A 20,682-nucleotide genomic window follows, 5' to 3' on the forward strand; every position below is an offset into this window, starting at 1 on the left:
AAACATTTATTTTATATAATTAATATTTTAAATACATTTTTAAACATTTTATTTAATTTTCTAAAAATAGCTTAATTAGAAAACCTTTATGTCATTCGGTCGAACAAATCGTATGACCTCTTCTGTCATCTTGTCTTAATAAACGACAGTATTATACAATAGTAATTATTTAACACACGCATACCCACTTTTTAATATTTTTCTCATTATCGATTTCAACCTTTTTGTTTTTTCCAAAATAAGCATTAAAAAAATAATAAAACAAATTAAGAATTTAATTGTAATAGTAAGTAATACAATGCGATCCAAAAGTCTTTCTATCAAGTAGACCGCCATCATAAAATATTATGAAACTTCTCAAATCATTATTAAATACGAGGTGATTTTAAGGTATGTGCAAATATTTTAACATGTGATAGTATACTATATAGTATAGTAGGATACTATATAGTATAGTAATAGTATAGTATATTTTAATATGTGATAGTATAGAAGAGCTCAAAATAACTAAACTTACCTTATGGGAATGTATACTATAGAGTGTTAGAACTCGCGCCCTAAAGAAAAATTTCATGTGAGATAAGATGCCAAGAATATGAAAAAACTTTTACAAAATTTTGTCTATCAAAAAATTTTGACAATTATTTTATGACATTTGACATTTTTTATGTCTATTTAATGATACTGATACTCTTGTATATGTGTTTTTTTATAATTATTTAGTAAAGGTACAAAAATTTTGCCAATAAAAGGCACAAATAACATTAAATAGGGTTACAATTTAGGAAACAGCTTTCTTGTTTCCTCTTCTAATAGCCTGCAGCAAAAAAAACTTGGAAAATTATTTTTTCAACAGAAATAAATAAAGTCAAAATGCAAAATTTAAACTCTTATAATTTCGACATTTTTATAGATAGAATTTTTGTAACATTTTTTCCATGTTCCTGTAAAAGATGTCAAAAAATGGCAATACATATAAGTGGAGTTTGAACAATTTGACTACTTTATCCCAAAGTTTACACTGCTACTTATCGGTAACAATTGAAATAATGAAATTCGGTCCTCTCTTATAATCACACTGTATAATAAGTGCAAATCATCTATCACAGTTTCATGTCAGAATTTATTGCAAAAATAACGCCTACGCAAACTTGATAGAAGGACTTTTTGATTTCATGTATTGTATAAGAATGATCAAATAAATTTGAAATCGAAGTCGGTCGTGAGAAACAAAATTCGAGTCTTTGCTTGGTTCAAAACTTTGTATTATCACCATTTCATTTGTCAGACTCAAAATAATTTTGCCAAGTTTAAAGTAAAGTTATTATCTAAGAGCCGTTTTACATTTTGTTAACAAAATGACCTTGTTGTCTCATTTTTTTGTATGTTGTGACATTAAATACAGAAAATAAATCAGCTGTAAAAATATCCACATTTAATATTGTATGATCAAATATTGCGTGTTGCCTTTTTACAGTAATTTTATCATAGGAGCAGGTCAAGGATAGAAATTACTGTTTCAAGAGTAACACAAAAACATGTTATACCTATTAAATTAACAGAATTAAAATTTAATTGTAAAAAACTAGTTAAATTAATGATTTGATATAAATATTTAAAATCTTATTGGAATGTAGAAAACAGATTTTGAAACCCGATTCCTTACGTTTTTATTAACTCCTACAAGTAAACTACCAGATGAAAAAATATTTAATTAATTAAGAATAATAAATTTCAAATAAACGAGATAATGCTATAAACATATTCTGCATCAGACACCTTGACATAATACTGATATTTCGTGATAAAGGGTTGCTGTAGCAACAAGTTTCCATTGCAATTACGACATACTTGTGCAATAAAAAAAGTGAAAAAAAACGTTTACTGATATTTATTAATTACCTACATTGCGTACAACAAACTAAAAAAACAAAAGAATAAAAAAATAGGAGTATATTTTATTGTACCCTTATTAATATTTGAATGTGCTAATTTCATTACTAACATTTCAAACTTGATTTTAAACAACATATTTTTTTTTACTTTAAAACTTAACCAAAAACCAACTTTTATTTATACATCCATTAAAAAAGAATAAAGCACCAGTGATTATTTATTAAAATTATGCATCTTTGTCTGCTTGAGATGAATTTATGTTGGTTGTTACAATATCTAACTCAAGTTTCAATATTTGTTGTAATGCAATGAGATTCTAGAAACATAATTTTTTGTAACTGCAGAAATAAAATAATAAAAATGAGTGAATAATAATACTTGATAATTATTGTGTTGTTCTTTACTCTCAATCTGAATACGTTTGTGGATGAAATAGTATATGGTAGGTATATGTTATTTGGAGTAAAAGTGAGTTTATGTGTTTCAGCTGAATTATTTGCTTCACTGCGTTCGATAAAATAAACGTTCATCTTCTCCACATAAATTATCACTTTTACTCCTAGTAACATAATATACTATTTTATTAATACAATGATTACTTTAAGTTACGTTTAAATGTAAAATTAATTTAAAAAATAATTTTATTATATAAAATTTTGAATTGTTAAAAAATGTGATGTGACAATCTGAAGTCATTTTGGGAATCCTAGTTTAAAATTCTGATCCACCAAAAAATTTCAAAACATTGCTCAACCTTTGCCAAAATGCTGACCAGTGAATTTTTATTCATAAATTAATAAATATTAAAAGCAATTGAAAAAAAAAGTTTTAAATAATAAAGAAAAACTCCAAGAAACTAACATAAGTAATTTAAATCTTGATATTGTGATTCCTTCTAATGTTTTATCTTGTATACAGCGGCTCTAAAAGCAATTTATTTTGTGCAAAAATTAATTGAACTTTAGTTACAGTTATAAGTAAGGTCCAAGGCAGAGTAGTTATTAAGTTATTATTAAGTCATTTTATATAATAGTTTTATTACGTAGAGATAGAAATCCTGTAAATATACATCTAATAAGATATAAATTTAATGTTAACAGCAATGTTCAGTTCCACTTCTTGTTCTATGAAATACAGAGTGGTTATAAATGATTTTCATCTAGCCAGCTTTGGATGTAACTTTATTTGTGCCGCTCTACTTTTTTGAAAGCTCTAGTTCTGTCATTAGTGTCACTTATTAATTAATAATAAATTGTTGTTAATTAAACTTTTATTGTTTCAACTAATTTCCAATAATAATTGATAATAATGTATACTTTGGAAGAAAACAAGTTTATAATTGAAGTCTATTTTCGAAGTGGACGCTTAGTAAACGGCGATTTTTTTAATTTTGAGTTAAAACAAGTAGGTACCCCTTTTTCGTAAAGCGGCATTTTTTATTTTACATGGAAAATTCACAGCTGGCTAGATGAAAATCATTTATAACCACTCTGTATTATAAACATCCTTAAAATTATAATGAAAACTAAAGGAATTAATAAATTCTGATTTGTTTATAAGTAAACTAACATAATATAGTACGAAATATATTAATGCTTTATGTTATGGCAGCTTTTAGTTTCATCATCAGGTCGGATAAATTTAAAACAAAATTTGAAATTTCTATAAAAATTGATAAATGTACTATTGGGGACAATAGTTTGTAGCTTAAAAAATTATGTAAACTAAGCATTAACGTCTAGTTAACATTGATGACAATTTCAAATTATTGACTTTTTTCTTGTCAAAAATATGGCACTTTCCACCGTTCAAAAAATTTTTTTCTCTTGCTTCTGAGGAATTGTTCATAAGCCAAATTGCAGAAAGATTGGGTACAGAAAAAAGTACCATTATACGGGCTGCGCTAGAATTCCCAGAGAAAAATGCCATGAAACATGGAAAAAATTTCTATCTATAAAACTTTTGAGTTATGAGAGTTTAAAAACGAGCAAAGTAGAAATAAATAAAAAATAAGGTTGAACATCCTAACGCTTGCTTTACAACTTTATGTACACTCAGAAAATTTGAAAATGACGTGTCCATAAACCACCCTAGTTATTTGGGTCCTCCTACCTAACCGCAGTTATAAACCATCTGCGAAGAGAAAGTAATAAAAATGCTTTTGAATTTAGCCTCAACATTTCTTTTAAGTACTTAAATGTTTTCATGGGATTTTATTTCATTAATAATAATTGTTATAATTAAGGGTGTGTAAAATATGTCATACGGTGTGTTAAACTGAAACGAGCAAATTTGTAACTTTAAAACGTCATTATTCTGTCTCAATAGAAAGAAAAGTATTTTTTTTCTTGCTTTTGGGATTTTTTTCTGCTTTTTAAGTTTCATCACAATAGCGGCTTTATTTTTTCGACAAAAATGTAACTTTGACAATTAATTAATTAATTATTGTAACCGGTAATAGCGGCAAAACAATAAAATGCTGCAAAGATTTGTTGCTCTCATTATAACTGAATATTAATTGTTTTTCAACACTACTTCTACGAATCGTAAATTAATTTTGAAAATCCTACTTCCCGTTCGTTTATAAAAGCTGATAATGAATAGAACTGTGGAAGTGTAAATTGTTGATATAATTTGTGACACTTTATTGAATATTTTGGTTGTTTTCATTTTGGTTCTTACAATATCGAACCTACACATTAGTAGGTATTTCTGTGAAAAATAATAAAGCTTCAAAGCGAGCCTTCATAGAATTATATTTATTATTTCAACTGGACGATCAGGTGAGAAATGAAATGAGGAATTCGAAATTATACGATGGGTCCATCCAATAGAAAATTTATAGGGCAATATAGTTTTTTCAACCCAAAGTTCGCGAACAAATTTAAAATAAAAAAATTGTCGCAGCACGTTAGTAACGTTTGAGACCATTTCCGCCACTCACAAATTTGCCAAAATTTGGAGGATTGTATGCATGGACCTCATGAATGTTTAGCCAACAATAGATATCATACACATTACTGATATTAATTAGTAATTATGATAAATAAAATATTTGTAAAATCTAGTTTTGCCTTTTATTGAAATAAATAAAATTAATTATTTAAATTTAAAACAATTTTTGTCTTTAATTATAATAATTATTAATAAAATAATAACTGATGCTTTGAAGTTTTATTATTTTTTATGAATGATAGCAACAAATCTTTTCAGAAAGTTATTGTTTTGTCAATAACTCAAGTGATTTTGGCAAAGTAATTTGTACCCAACTGTACAAGAATTATTTATGTTATCGAAATAACAGAGAAAGGATGTGGTTTAGCAAAGACACGTATGAGTATTAGATTATTTTGCTATCCCTTAACAATATTAATTTTATAACTAAAAATACATTAATTTCATAAACGTGTAAAACGTAAAAAAAATCAACTTTTAATAACCCTTTTTCTTAGTTTGTAAAATAAGATGTTTTTGTAATTTCTACCCTCAGAGCAGCACGCTGAGACAAAAATAGTAAAAACAGTAATTAGCCACCTATAATTTAACGAGTAATAGATGACATAGCTAAAATATAAAATAGTCCACTAACGACTCCGTTATTACAATTTCGCCGAAACCTCTTGATGTAATTTCCATTCGTTTATCTCTTCCGTGCCAAACTTTTGGGAATCCATTGTTTCGTCATCGGGCATTTTCCAGTCAATATAAATAAGACCCCAACGCAATTTTAGCTTTGGAGTATTGCTATGGAGTGGCTTTCAGAGTAGGTGGGAGTCCGGCGTTCACTACTATTTCAAAACCGGACTCCTGAAGACCTGTTGCAGTTCAGCAGGTGAAACCGTTGGCGAATTTGCCCGCCTGGAGTTACATAGTGCGGTTCCGGTTAAAAGTTAAAGTGAGTGCTGAAGTGCCTCAAAACACGTAAGTATTTTTGAAATTTTTTGAAACTTATGATAAAATCCTGGGATTTTCCTTTAAAAGACCATAACGAACTTTTACCATGACTCTAAAATCCTTGAACTCGAAATAGTTTCGGAAGTAGTTTGCAATCGGTTGACATTGAAGGAGAACAGACGAAAAGAAATATCTAATTCTTCGGTTCAATTGCCAATTTGACCTTGACATTGATAATGTAAACGGAACGAATCGTACTTAAGTAATTTACGTTACACTTCACTTAACCGATTTCGGAAACATAATAGACGATGTTTAGTGTAAAAAATCGTTGCAAATTTTTATCACGCCCTTGAAAGACATTGTGCAGTTTTTTTTCCAATGTCGGGCTTTCTCTTTGTGGTACTTAATGCATTTCTTGGGGAAAATTACTACCATGAACAAAGACCTCGACATTCGTTCTCTGTAATTTACTAATTTTTGTGTTACATCTCAACGCAGATATCCTATTATCTTCTGCTTTGGTTGACTGGATGGTAATTTTTCACAACATTTTTCCTTTATTTTTATATTCTTCGATAGAAAATTCCTTATTTGCAGTTATTTCCCGTCATATAAAAGAAGAAATAATACAGGGTGAGTCAGAACTCGCTCCCCAAAGGAAAACTTTAAGTAAAATAAGAAACCAGGAACAGTTTTTTGACATTTGACATTTTTTATGTCTATTTAATGATTCTGATCATCTTGTATTACAAAAATTTTGCCAATAAAAGCCAGTAATAACATTAAACAGAGATAATTTAGAATACAGCTTTCTTGTTTCCTCTTCTAATAGCCTGTAGCAAAAAAACTTGTAAAACTATTTTTTCAACAGAAATAGAGTCAAAGTGCAAAATTTAAACTCTCACAACTTCGAAATTTTTAGAGGTAGAACTTTTTTAACATTTTTCCATGTTCCTGGTATCTTACCTTACATGACATTTTTCTCTGGGGCGCGAGTTCTGGCACATTCTGTATAATTTATAAAGCAAATAATAATAAAAGGAAAATCCGTTTGTTTCCACTGACTTTAATCCCACACAATTAATTTTACTCCAACAACAATATTGTAAATATTTAAGTACAACGTAACTAATGAATATTAATTAAAATGTATTAACTAATCTGATATAAAATTACATTTATTTTCAATATCTTCATTTTTATTCTACACCTACACCATCTGTTTTCGCTAAAATAATTATTTTCTTTTAATATTATAATTTTTAACATTATCGTTACACCATAACATTTCATATTTTTTAACTAAAATTTAATTAAAAGACAAAAATGTTTTTCTTTTAATTTTTTGTTTGTTAAAATGTTCTGTCGACACTTTCCAACACAAACAATTTTGCCAACAAGGAGCTTTATTGTTACATTTTTACAATTCTTCCATTATTGGTACTTCAAATTCTTTTAGTAAGTAAGACATATAGTCGTCATTCTTATTAGGAACAGTTTAATAGCATTGCCTTGAAAAACATTGATTTTGAAAGTTTTGCTATTTTTATTTAATTTCAATTTTGAATCTCAATTGTTGTTTCAAAATATTTTCACAATATTATAAAATTCTATTTTCCTTTTTAACCTTTCTTGATCATAAAAACACACAAATCAACAAAATACTTTTATGCCCGATCAGTCATTTTATTTCACAAGCTTTGCTCTCAGCAATTTGCCTGATATTTTTTTTTCATCACACCATTTTTTAAATGTAGTGTTTTTGGCCCCGTACCTCAATTTTAATTTCTCAGAAATTATAAATCAGTTAATTAACAAATCGAAAGAGCAAAAATAGTGTAAGTATCTCGGGAGTTAGTGCTACCGGTCTCGGGTAAATATGGGGATATCCGGTAAAAGGCACTTACCGTCCTTGATACTTATTATACTTAGTATATTTTATTATAGCCAACAAAAACTTCTATTCGCAACATCAAGTGACACTTTTATACACAATAATCAAGATATAAAAAAGTATAACCGTGTTACTATACTGATTTCAAATATATTATGACTTCTATAACACACTAGTAAGTTATAAGTGTTGCAACCAATAACACACTAGTGTTTTATACTAGTACTTTATGAGGCGTTAGAATAATATGTCCGATCTCAATCGCAAACATACATAGGGATTTAACATGGTATTGTTTAGTTTTATTGATTCTTGCTCGCCAATATAACCTACGTGATGGTACCTAGATAAAAGATAAAATTATTTTGCGTCAAATAATTCCAAAAATAAGAATAAAAATGGTAAATGGTATTTTTACTTTAAGGTTAACTTTGATATAACATAAGTTTTACTATTAGAAACACCAAAATGAAGTTAAAGACTAACATTTGGTGAAATAAGTATGCGGTACTTGTCAAAAACGTCCAAAGTTTTTTACAGTTTATTTATAGTTAAGTAAAAATGAATAATTACTCCAATGCAGAATAGGTTTCTGTGATCAAAACGTATTTGATTTTCTTTATTACTTAATACTTTTTGTGGTTTTTAATAAAAACCAAGTAAATTCTTGATTATTTAGATACCTGCTTATTTTATTATCAAAAAAATTATAAAAACACTTAAAAATCACATTCAACATTATTTCTTTATATTCGAGTTTGAGACCGGACGCCCAGTAGAAAGAATTTGTTCAATTATTTATTATTTTTTATTATTTAGTATTAGCACATTTACACTAAAAGGCTCCAGGGTACCGAATGAGCTATTGACAATTGGTGTACTGAAAGTTGCATAGTTTTTCTAAACCTGCTTTCTGTGGCAACTGGCAATAAAATGCAAATAATGTAAACAAACAGAATTTTACCATCGATGTGTTTCTCTTATTTCAGAGATTTACGTTACAAAGAGTGAAAAATCAACGATCCATAATAATGCCTAGGTACATTTTTTATAGGCTTGCCATATCATAAAGTTGCAATTACCTACCTAAACAAAAAATTTCAATATTGCTGTTGCGTCTTTTTGATAAAAAAAAATGATAGTGCAGAATAATAACACTAATAATTATAAAACTCCCCGATCCGATATAAAAACATTTTTGCGCAACTATTACTGGAAATTTAATTGTTTCAGCTATAAAATACCGAAAAAACAAAAACAGTACTTTTCAGCTGAAAACTTGAAAAATTATATTTTAAATCGTGATCATTCAAATTCAATAATGTAAAACAGTTGGTCAAATAAGAAATGCAGTTGCATATTTTGATGTTTTAAATATAAAGTTCCTACAGGAGTTGTTTTGCGTCGAAGTTATTCACGAAAGTTTGATTGTGAACGAACCATCGTATTGAAAGTTGTATTTGTATTAAAAATTGTGGTCCGTTCACAACACAGCAAAATTTAAAAAAGACTTGTTATACACAAACTATTATAAAACGTTAAATTTGAATTCTATCTATAATACAGGTGTGCTAGAACTCGCACCCCAGAGAAAAATGCCATATAAGGTACGATACTAGAAATATGGAAAAAATGTTTAAAAAATTCTATCTATAAAAATTTCGAAGTTATGAGTGTTTAAATTTTGCACTTTGATTCTATTTATTTCTGTTGGAAAAATAATTTTCCAAATTTTGTTGCTACAGGCTATTAGGAGAGGAAACAAGAAAGCTTTATGCTAAATTGTAACTCTGTTTAATGTTACTAAATTAATGTTTACTAAATAATTATAAAAAAACATATACAAGATCACGAGTATTAAATAGACATAAAAAATGTCAAATGTCAAAATTTTTTAAACATATTTTCCATGTTCCTGGTATCTTATATTACTTGAAATTATTCTCTGGACCGCGAATTCTGACACACCCTGTATAAGTAATTGTTAAAAATAATTATAAATAATAACTGATAAATTATAATTTTTGTTTTAAATGAAAAAAAAATATTCTCAATATGAAAATTTTCTAATTCTAGAGCAAGATGTTGCCTTTCTTCGAGAAGCTCAGTTTTCTGTATCAGCCCTACGTCCTGGCAATAGTCTCCATAGGCTATGTCTTAGGTGAACTTGGCCACTACCTAATTGGCGTCACCTCGAAAGTCATTGCTATGGACCTCCACTTCGGCGACATCGCTTGTCAATTCAACAGCACCGAATTCTCTCTAAGCGACCTCCCCGCCACCTGTGATACGGCCAACAGTTCCGAAATCTGCTTATCTTATAACATCAATGGTACTCCTTACTGTGAATGGAACTACAATGGACTGGGAATAGACTACCAGATTTTAGCCGGGCCAACTTTTATGGTCGTTTTCACTGTTGTGGGCGTCATACTCGGAATCGCTGCAGATAAATACAACAGAGTACGCATTTTGGCCATTTGCACCATCGTTTTTTCTATTGCTATCATTCTCTGTGGGGGAGTCACAGAATACTGGCAATTGGTCTTGTTAAGGATGATCATGGCGGCTGGGGAATCTGGCTGTAATCCTCTGGCAACTGGATTACTTTCGGATATATTTCCGGAAAAACAACGAGCGTTGGCTATGTCGATTTTCAACTGGGGGATCTATGGGGGCTATGGTATTGCATTTCCCGTGGGGCGATATGTGCCTCCACTCAATGCCTGGGGTTTGGGGTGGAGAGTCACTTATTACGGGACTGGAATTGTTGCTTTGATTGTGGGAGTGTTAACTTGGTTCACGCTGAAAGAACCTCCAAGACAGTCAATTGGAGAAGATGCTGATCATGACCCAAATGCGAAAAAAATCACTATTTGGACGATTATTCTTGATCCTAGGATAATCATGCTGTGTTTGGCTGCTAGTCTGAGACACTGTGGTGGCATGTGTTTCGCATACAACTGCGATCTGTATTATCAACAATACTTCCCAGAGTATGATTTAGGATGGTGGTTGTTTGCTGTCACTATTATTGTTGGGAGTATTGGGGTAGTAGTTGGTGGAATCGTTTCAGACGTTTTCGTTGCCAAAATGGGAATCCGATCAAGAGTTATGGTACTTGCCATAAGTCAAATCATTGCCACACCTGGAGCCTTCGGTAGTGTTTATTTCAATCCGACTTGGGCTATGATTTTCTTAGGACTTTCTTACTTTTTCGGTAAGTTTATAACAAAACTCTTGGAGACTTTTCTCGAATCATAAATTTTCAGCTGAAATGTGGTTCGGAATTCTTTTCGCAATTTTGGTCGAAATAGTGCCTTTGCATGTGCGATCTACTACTGTTGGAGTCTTTCTCTTCGTCATGAATAACATTGGAGGAAACTTACCTATTGTTGTCGAACCTGTCTCCAAAGCCATAGGATACAGAGAAAGTCTTTACATTTTCTACGCCGGTTTTTACGGAATAAGTAAGTATTATTATTGTTGTATTATTTTATTGTTCAACACTGTCAAAATTTACGTTTCTCCTGTGTAAGGAAGTTTTGACAACTGTTTGGCATTTCTTAATACAAAACGTTAGATTACACTAGCCGAGATGATTTTCTTAACAGCATAATTTTTGGTACCAGTCTTAAAACACACTATTTGATTTATAATGGTAAAAATGAAAAAAACGTCTAACATTTCTCATTTTAATTATTTTTTTTTGATAAACGTTAACCTACGGCATTATTATAGGAAATTTCATTCTTTACTACTGATTTGTAATCGCAAATCAATTTATTTTCCGTTTAAGCAAGTAATTTTGACATTTTTAATTTTGACATTAATAAAAATGAAATTTATTCTATATGTATCTAAAAACTATTGTAAAATTGTATAACACTTAGCTGTCGAAGTGCATTTTCCAATTCGATTTCTTTCAACAAAACTTTAAGGACTCTAAGTGATAAAAAAGAGCGTTTTCATCAAGATGGCAGTGCCATGACAAAAAGGTATCAAAGTAAAAAAAAAAGTCCATTAGTGACATTTAAATGGTACAACTAAAAAAAATTGTATAGAACATTGATAGATACTAATCTAGTGCATCACCTAAAATTATTTTCAACCATACAGCATGTCCCAAAAATAAGTTACGATACAAACTTGTGTTTTTTTTAAATGAAACACAGTATGTTTCTTGGCATTTTTAAATGTAGCCTTTTAAAACACTGTTTTTACGCTGAACTTTTATTAGTCTATTTTGCTTAGTTTTAGAAACAAGACGTTTTTTTGACGAAAACATGCACTTTTTGAAAATCTATTACACAAAAAGTAAGACAAAAAATTTTTCCTACTTCTACAAAGAAGAAAGTATAGAATTTAAATCTGTAGCAATTTTTTAGTGTATTGCATTTGTAAAGATTAATAAATTAAGGAGTTTGTTAAAAGTTGAATAACCTAAAAAAATTTAATGGAACACCCTATTTTTAATTTTTGTATCTAATAGATTGATAAATTGTCTATCTAAAAAAATAAACTTTTAATGTCTAGAATTGATAAATAAAAAGATATTTAACATTCAATATTAATTGAAGCAACAATGCCTATCAATATCTGAGCATTGTTGATCCTATAGCAACCATAGTAATTCCACTACGGATCACTTATCCGTTGATTTATCCAGAGATTGTAAAAGTGCTTATAAATACTGAAATTCGAATAATTTTATTGTAAAAATAAAAAATAATGGACTCAGTTTAACACAAATGTAAATTATTAAATGATATTTCTTCCATCTCTTGTGCAACTGTGCATTTTTTGGCTACTGAAATAATAGTAATTATTTTTTTTAATGTTTAACGTTAAATATCTTTTTATTTGTCTTCGTCTTTGTGTAATACATTTTTAAAAAGTGTATGTTTTTGTCAAAAAAACCGTCTTATTTTCAAAACTTAGCAAAATCGACCAATAAAAGTTTAATAAAAATCTACATCTAAAAACGCTAATGCCATTTAAAAAAACACAAGTTTGCATTGTAACTTATTTTTAAAACACGCTGTATAATTGAAAATAATTTTAGGCGATGGACTAGATTACCTTTACTTCGCATAACAAAAACAAAAAGGAAATTTTAAAAAATATTTCTTTGTTAAATTTGTGTTCAATTTATTATGTATCTAGTGGTTCATTTTGTGTAATTTAAAATTAGAAATGGTTTATACATTTTTTTTAGTTCAATCTATATCGTGAATATGAGTGATTACTTCAACCACAAAAATAACAAAAAAAAACCCTACGTGATGGAGAATTTTGGTGATCACTTTTAGATTTTCTGAACAAAATTACATAGAATACAGGTATTTTTATCTAAATTTTTATTTTTATTTTTATCTAAAAAAATTAAAAATGACGCCTAGTGTTATTTTTAACAGATTTAAAGAAACTCGTCTTCGTGTAAATTGGTTCATTTATTCCACCTCATGAAAGATAAACCACTCGTTAACACTCGTGGTTTAAAAATCCATTCGTGAAATAAAGCGTCCGATTTACACTCAAACTCGTCGAATAAATAAGTAATATTTGACAGTTAAAATTTATGACATTTGATGTAGGCGGTAACAAATTGCTTGAAAATATCTTAAACTGCATTAGTATTGCATAAATACTAAACTGCATTTTGTGCAACTGTTTTCAGTTGCATAAAATGCTCATTATGACACCGAAATAGAAAAATAAATTAATAACAAAATTGCTTGCAGGTTCCATTATGTTCCTCCTCACAATTTTCATAATGGATGGTCCCAAACCACAACCAGAAGCCACCGCTCCTAAAGATGGGGGTCATGACAATAACATTTTCACAACGGCTGATGAAACAAACCTACCAACAATAACATCAATGGTTGCCAACACAAAAAATAATATTCACGAAACGAGCCGACTTTGAAGAAATATTTGACTGACTAGGATGGGATAAATCTTAGGCCGTATTATAATTATAGGCCATTAAGCTCTCTACGATAGAAAGCTATTAATTATTAAGTATTATTAGATTATGTGCGTGTGCTTGATTAGCATAACGATTTTGTGTTTCATAAACACATGAGGGACGTACAAAGATTGTTAAGCATTGTATTTTTGTTGCATGAATTTACAAATAAATAAATAGAACAAATTTTGTTTTTAGTAATTATTATCTTCCTCATATTGGATAGTTTATTCAATTACATTTCTAGTGAAATTAAAAAGAAATTATTTGAATTAGGCACCAGTTAATTATGTAATAGTATATTATATAATATATATAGGTGCGTCAGAACTCGCGCCCCAGAGAAAATTTTCAAGTAAGGTAAGATACCAGGAACATGAAAAAAATGGTTAAAAAATTCTATCTGTCAAAAAATTTTGACATTTGACATTTTTTATATCTTTTTAATGATACTGATGAGCTTGTTTATGTTTTTTTACAATTATTTAGTAAAGGGACAAAAATTTTGCCAATAAAAGCCACAAATAACATTGAACACATTTACAATTTAGGATACAGCTTCCTTGTTTCCTCTTTTAATAGCCTATAGCAAAAAAACTTGGAAAACCATTTTTCCAACAGAAATAAATAGAGTCAAAGTGCAAACTTTAAACCCTTATAACTCGGAAATTTTTATAGATAAAATTTTTTTAACATTTTTTCCATGTTCCTGGTATCTCACCTTATATGACATTTTTCTCTGAGGCGCGAGTTTTGGCGCAACCCTGTATACATATAATAATAATAAAGTACTATTTTTTTTTTGCTGGTGGAGGAAGAGTGAATCAAGAACACGACATGACCTTCATCTGTTTTTGACATTTAACAGACTGTTAAAATTTGCGTTTTTGATACTAAAGTAACAAATCAGTAGTCCAGCGTTACTTTAATCGCATTTGTTAAAGTGAGATAAAAAGCGTGACCGGCCAAATACCTAGCGACAGAGCAACGAGGCTGTTTACAAATGTTGAAAAGAGATAGCTATCTAGTACGTTTTTCGAATTATTTGATCCACACGCATAAATAAAAAAAACGGACTTTACTAAAGTCATTGATGTTTCAGGCTTTTTGACGTTTTGGAGGTTTCGAAAAGTTAAATTTGATTTTAGAGCCTGCTTTTCAGTAAAATTTCAGAAAGTGTCAAAACACACCCTCCTTTTTACTTGCCGTTCTAAATTTTATGAGTACAGAAAAATGAGCAATTAAACCAAAGAACAACACTATTGTATTATCTTACATATTTACACTATTACTATTATATACACTATTCTGAATAATCCGAATCATCTTTGTCGTAATCGGGATCCTCTTCCTCTTCTTTAACAGGTTTAACTTCTTGCTTAGCTGATTTTTGATGAAATACAAATGAAATGTATGTCGCCATGTCCCATATCTGCTTAAGAACCTATAAAAAAACGAAACATTACAATAGTTTCGAGAGCAGTTATAAGAAATATTTACCATATCCGCCAATCCTTTTTTGTCCCAACAGTGATACCAATGCGTCAAATCCGATGTACAATCTGCCTCATCAGGTGGATTTTTCGTTTGTATTTTACATAAACACCGTTTACATTTAAGTCTTGCATGTGTGTCCGAATCCGTTTCCTCCAATTTAAATAATTCGCGCAATTCTGCGACGCTAAAGTGCCTCGCTGTTTCTCCATTATTGTCGACGACAGTCGAGCTCAATGCTTTTTTGTGAGCTTGCCTTTGGAAAATTTTCTCTTCAATGGTACCCGCCTGTAATGGAACAATATACTTATAAAATCAAGCAATATCAAATATTAAAACTAAATGTAGTCTTTATTATAAGAAAACAAACATGATGTTTGCATTTGAAGTAAGTTTTTGGCGTAATATAAAAAATGAGTAGTACCTAATAATTAAAAAAAAAATAATTCAATTTTGATCAGTATAAAATGATAAATGATTAGTATAATATAATATTTTGCACAGTAAAAATCATAAATGCCAAGTAAAAGATGCACAGTATTTGATTGTAAATTGTTCAGTAAAAAAATCCAATTTGTACCCACAGTAAAAATAATAAACGCTCAGAACCTTTAACCAAAATTAGCAAAACAACATAAAATTTAAGGAATTTTCAATCTTGGTTACATAACAATGTATGGCCCCTGCGCAAGAATGTTATTTATTATTATTGTAGGTTGGTATATGTATTAGCAAGGGCCTCTGCGCACGAATGATTTTAGCAAGAGTTGAAAACTGTGCACAAATGGTAATAATCAGTCTAATCAGCATACGCCAATCTATGCCCTGCTGTGCTCTTGATATCACAATTTTGTTTTTGAACAGTTTGCAACATTCCAGTTTTGCTCGGAAACATTTTGTTTGTAGTAAATGTGCGAATAATAAATTAATTAGTTTTGCTAGTCATTCATTATTGTCTTTATTATGCATTTATTATTTTTACTGATCACAAAAATACTGACATTTTAAATAATACACTGTGCATTTAATTTGTTGCCATAAAAAATTGTGTGCCCTAATTTGGGAGGCGAAAGCACAGTAATCAATCTATTGAAGGCGTTAAATTTTACTTTGGAAGAGGTTTTTTGAAATGTTTTGGCAAATTCGGATTAAATGGACAATTTTCTACAAAAAATGTCTTTTTGTGTTATTTTTAAACGAAGTTAATTCCGAAAAGCAACACACGCAATGAAGTTTTTCATACAGAGTGCGCCAGAACTCGCGCCCCAGAGAAAAATGCCATGTAAAGTAAGATATCGGGAAAATGGAAAACAATGTTAAAAAAATACTATCTATAAAAATTTCGACGTTATGAGTATTTAAATTTTGCACTTTGACTCTATTTATTTCCGTCGGAAAAAATATTTTCCAAGTTTTTTTGCTACAGGCTATTAGAATAGGAAACAAGGAAGGTGTATCCTAAATTGTAACTCTGTTATATTATTTGTGGCTTTTATTGGCAAGTAATTATAAAAAAAACATATACAAGATCATCAGTATCATCATAGACAAAAAATAAAAATAAATGACAAAATTTTTATACATAAAATTTTTAAAATGACAATTGATTGGTCAAGGTTACGTCTAGATCATTATTTTAATTGGTGATAAACTATATTGTTCTAAAGTAATGTTAAGGTGAATGATAACATATAATTAATAAGAATCATTATTGATTAGATAAAAAAATTATACTGTTAGTGAGTAAACGGCAATATGATTTTTGTTAACTCTAATTCTTTGTCGATTCTAAATGGTTTTTGTTTTAAGTGAAATACTTTATTTAATTACCTGAAAATACTTAAGATGATTAGATAGAAATGAAATTCTTATTAATTCGATGAGCTTAAGATAATGCAATGTTTTTTATTGTTGTGTTAATTCTAGAAATAGTTTTTTCCGTATTGTAAACAATTTTCATTAGTAAATTGTTCTAAAAAATAAAATAAACATGTGATTATCATAAAGAATATTGACACTTGTTTATTATCACAGTTATTCATTTGTTTAGTTACCTATTTTTGTAAAATTGTCTTTATTTGATTTTTAGTTATCTAGTTTTCGTATTTTCTTAATTAAGGTTTAGTTTCTTTCAATGAAAATTAATTATTCAACACAAATAAGACAAATTGAATTTTTGTACTGTAGTCAAAATATACAGCACGAAGAGCTAAGAATGCTTCTAAAAACACTGCCAATTGGACTGAAGTTGATAAGTAAATAGCTTTAAGCTACTTAAAATATTACTTTATTGCTCTAAAGATTTATACCTAGTTGATTCGATTGTTTTTGATAATGCGTAGTAGTGTAAGAAAATACAAGTACATAATCAACGAACTTATATTTTATTATTTGTATAAATGTTTTATCAATTATTGTAAAATGCTTATTATTATCCCATTATTACACTAAAGTTAGTGTTGTTGCACTTTTGAGCTTTAGAACTGATATTTTCAGGATAATGAAAGGTAAAACACATTTTTGTAATTACTGTACAAAATTCATCATTCTCAGCCTTATTTCATGATCTACATGTTTTTATACAAGGTGCGCCAGAACTCGCGCCCCAGAGAAAATTTTCAAGTAAGGTAAGATACTAGGAACATGAAAAAAATGTTTAAAAAATTCTCTGTCAAAAAATTTTGACATTTGACATTTTTTATGTCTATTTAAGAATACTGATGATCTTGTATATGTTTTTTTACAATTATTTAGTAAAGGGACAAAAATTTTGCCAACAAAAGCCACAAATAACATTGAACAGAGTTACAATTTAGGATACAGCTTCCTTGTTTCCTCTTTTAATAGCCTATAGCAAGAAAACTTGGAAAATTATTTTTACAACAGAAATAAATAGAGTCAAAGTGCAAACTTTAAACCCTCATAACTTCGAAATTTAAATTTAAATTTTGCACTTTGACTCTATTTATTTCTGTTGGAAAAATAATTTTCCAAGTTTTTTTGCTATAGGCTATTAAAAGAGGAAACAAGGAAGCTGTATCCTAAATTGTAAGTCTGTTTAATGTTATGTGTGGCTTTTATTAGCAAAATGTTTGTACCTTAACTAAATAATTATAAAAAAACATCCAAGATAATCAGCATCATTAAATAGATATAAAAAAAACGTCAAATGTCAAAATTTTTTGGCAGATAGAATTTTTCAAACATTTTGTCCATATTCCTGGTATCTTATCTTACTTGAATTTTTTCTCTGGGGTGCAAATTCTGACACTTTGTATTTTTAAAATTATAAAGACTATTAAGTGGCACATTAAAAAAATAAAACTTGTTCCTTACCGCTAAAAACCTATAAATGTAGCAAGGTTTTTGTTGTCCATCTCTCCATACTCTTGCCATAGCTTGATCATCATTTGCTGGATTCCAATCCGGATCAAACATAATCAATCGATTTGCTCCAATCAAATTCAAGCCACAACCTCCAGCCTTGGAACTCAACATAAAAATAAACTCTCCGGATTCCGGGTCGTTGAAATTTGCGACCACTTTGGCTCTTTTTTTAATACTCATTGTTCCATCAAGACGTACATAGCGATACCCTCTCTTTCGACACAACTTTTCAAACAGATCTAAAGTTTGTGTATAATTTGAAACTAACACAATTTTATCATCGTAGTTGGTTTTTAAATTCGCTAAGAAACAATCGAGAAGCATCAGTTTGCCCGACAATTCCGGCATTACATCTTTATCACTGTGATTTGGAGGAAACAACTGACGAGATTTTTCGAAACCCTCACCACCTTCAAGAATTTTATCCAAGATCAAATCAGGGTGGTTGCACAATTTTTTCAATGTTGTAATACTCGCTAAAGCGCTTAGAGACGCTTTAACTTCAACATCATTTAAGACCGATTTTCGTAAACCTTCTGAATTGATATAATTCAAGTAGATTTGTTTTTGTAATGGTGTTAGTTGACAAATAACAATCATTTCGAATTTCACTGGTAGATATTTAGTGAGGAGATTTGAAGTGCGTCTGATAAGACACCGATTAACCAAGTCTGATAATTCCTTAAGACATTCCACAGCTTTCTGTCTTTCTGAATCAGTTGCGGTGGAGTCTTGTCCCCGTAGAATTGGATTTTCATACTTCTTTTTAAACTCCTGAGCACTTCCTAACAACCCTTCATTAACAAAATGAACCAAACTGAAATATTCTAATAAGTCGTTCTGAATTGGTGTACCGCTCAACAAAACTCTCCTTTTCGCCTTGAGCCCCATCAAAGCTTTGTATGTCTGATTCTCACAGTTTTTTAGCCTGTGCCCCTCATCACACAACACTAATCCAATCTCACTACTATGCAAAATACTTGCATGCATTCGAAATGTCTCATATGAAATAATTAATACAGGAATAGCCGTCCGTCCAAAACCCTGCATAAACTGTGTCAGTTTTTTCTTCGCGTCGGGGCCCCCATCCATAATTACGGAGTTTAACCTGCCTTTGAGCCACTTGTCAATTTCATTGCTCCAATTACGAACCAGGGAACTGGGACACACGATGATAGCCTTGTCAATGGTGGGCCTGCATTCAGGACCCTGGCGCACCAGAGTCCACAATAAAGTAATGCATTGCAAGGTTTTGCCCAACCCCATCTCATCGGCCATTATGCAACCATATGAGTTGGGTATTTGGACGCCAGTCACACAGTCGTACATGAATTTAACACCTTCGCGTTGATGGGGGCGCAAGATGTTACTCAAAGTAGGGTCGACAACAACATGAACAAGAATGGGGGCGTCACTTTTGATTTTTTCGTGTTCAGATTGCTCTGGAGGCGAATAGAGAACGAGAGCGTTTGGAGTGTTGGGATCATACAAAGGGCGGCGAGGTTTGCTTCGACGCATTCCCAAGGTTCGGGTCGAATTGCATCCTTGATAATCAGGAAGAGGGCACTTAAAGGGAGCGGACAGTTTTTTAATAATTTCCTCCTAAAATAGAACTTTGAGTAAAGTTATTGAAGAAAAAGAAATTGACGTACATGGTTGCTTATGTAAACTTCTGTTGGGTTTAATTCTAATAAAGGTTTGCGTATTTTTGAGGGATTTTCAGTTGATTGATTCCGAGTTCGTTTTGTTGTAATAGGTTCACTTAAGCTTGCTTGCTGTGAAAGATTTTGACGTTTTAATACTTGACTTGGTGCCAAGCTTCGTCTCTAAAAAATTAATCACTTAAAACTGAATGACAAAGGGCTGAGATTCTATTTACCATTTTGTTGTTTTTATAATTTGTAGGTTGGGAATTGGCGGCGAAGTAATTTTCGAAAATTTGGTGCAAAATCGACGCCTTGATTTGAGTGAAGCCGTAGCAAAAAAATCATTCAGCGATCAAATGAGTGTTTCAGATTTATACTTTTATAATATTACTTATGTATCATGTATTACCTAGTTCACAACACAACTTTCACGAGTATAAACAAAAATATGAAGGTTAGCTTCCATAATAATTGGATAAATTTCTTGATTTGGT

The 20,682-nt window shown here is 30.0% G+C and overlaps 2 protein-coding genes across 3 annotated transcripts; one reads left to right on the forward strand and one right to left on the reverse strand.

The window, feature by feature from the left end:
* The first annotated feature begins 5,661 nt into the window (after nt 1-5,661).
* LOC123008500 (putative metabolite transport protein HI_1104) lies at nt 5,662-13,847 on the forward strand. The gene is made up of 4 exons (XM_044404330.1): nt 5,662-5,817; nt 9,764-10,907; nt 10,960-11,157; nt 13,432-13,847. The coding sequence occupies exons 2-4, from the start codon at nt 9,770-9,772 to the stop codon at nt 13,617-13,619; spliced, it is 1,524 nt and encodes a 507-aa protein (XP_044260265.1). The 5' UTR covers nt 5,662-5,817; nt 9,764-9,769; the 3' UTR covers nt 13,620-13,847.
* Nucleotides 13,848-14,902: 1,055 nt separating this feature from the next.
* Nucleotides 14,903-20,675, reverse strand: LOC123009431 (DNA repair and recombination protein RAD54-like). 2 transcript variants are annotated; one of them, XM_044405741.1, is made up of 6 exons: nt 20,598-20,644; nt 20,422-20,499; nt 20,195-20,368; nt 18,492-20,144; nt 15,162-15,443; nt 14,903-15,105 (listed from the first exon to the last, which is right to left on the reverse strand). In XM_044405741.1, exons 2-6 carry the CDS (start codon nt 20,422-20,424, stop codon nt 14,965-14,967), a joined length of 2,253 nt encoding a protein of 750 aa, XP_044261676.1. In that variant the 5' UTR covers nt 20,425-20,499; nt 20,598-20,644; the 3' UTR covers nt 14,903-14,964. The 2 variants fall into 2 exon arrangements, with proteins under 2 accessions (XP_044261676.1, XP_044261674.1); XM_044405739.1 differs by having other exon boundaries at nt 20,422-20,675.
* Between the last annotated feature and the right edge of the window lie 7 nt (nt 20,676-20,682).

The sequence above is a fragment of the Tribolium madens genome, unplaced genomic scaffold (assembly GCF_015345945.1).
Source record: "Tribolium madens isolate multiple individuals breed KSU strain unplaced genomic scaffold, Tmad_KSU_1.1 Scaffold_71;HRSCAF=194;Tcas5.2_LG6, whole genome shotgun sequence".
Classification (NCBI taxonomy): Eukaryota; Metazoa; Arthropoda; class Insecta; order Coleoptera; family Tenebrionidae; genus Tribolium; species Tribolium madens.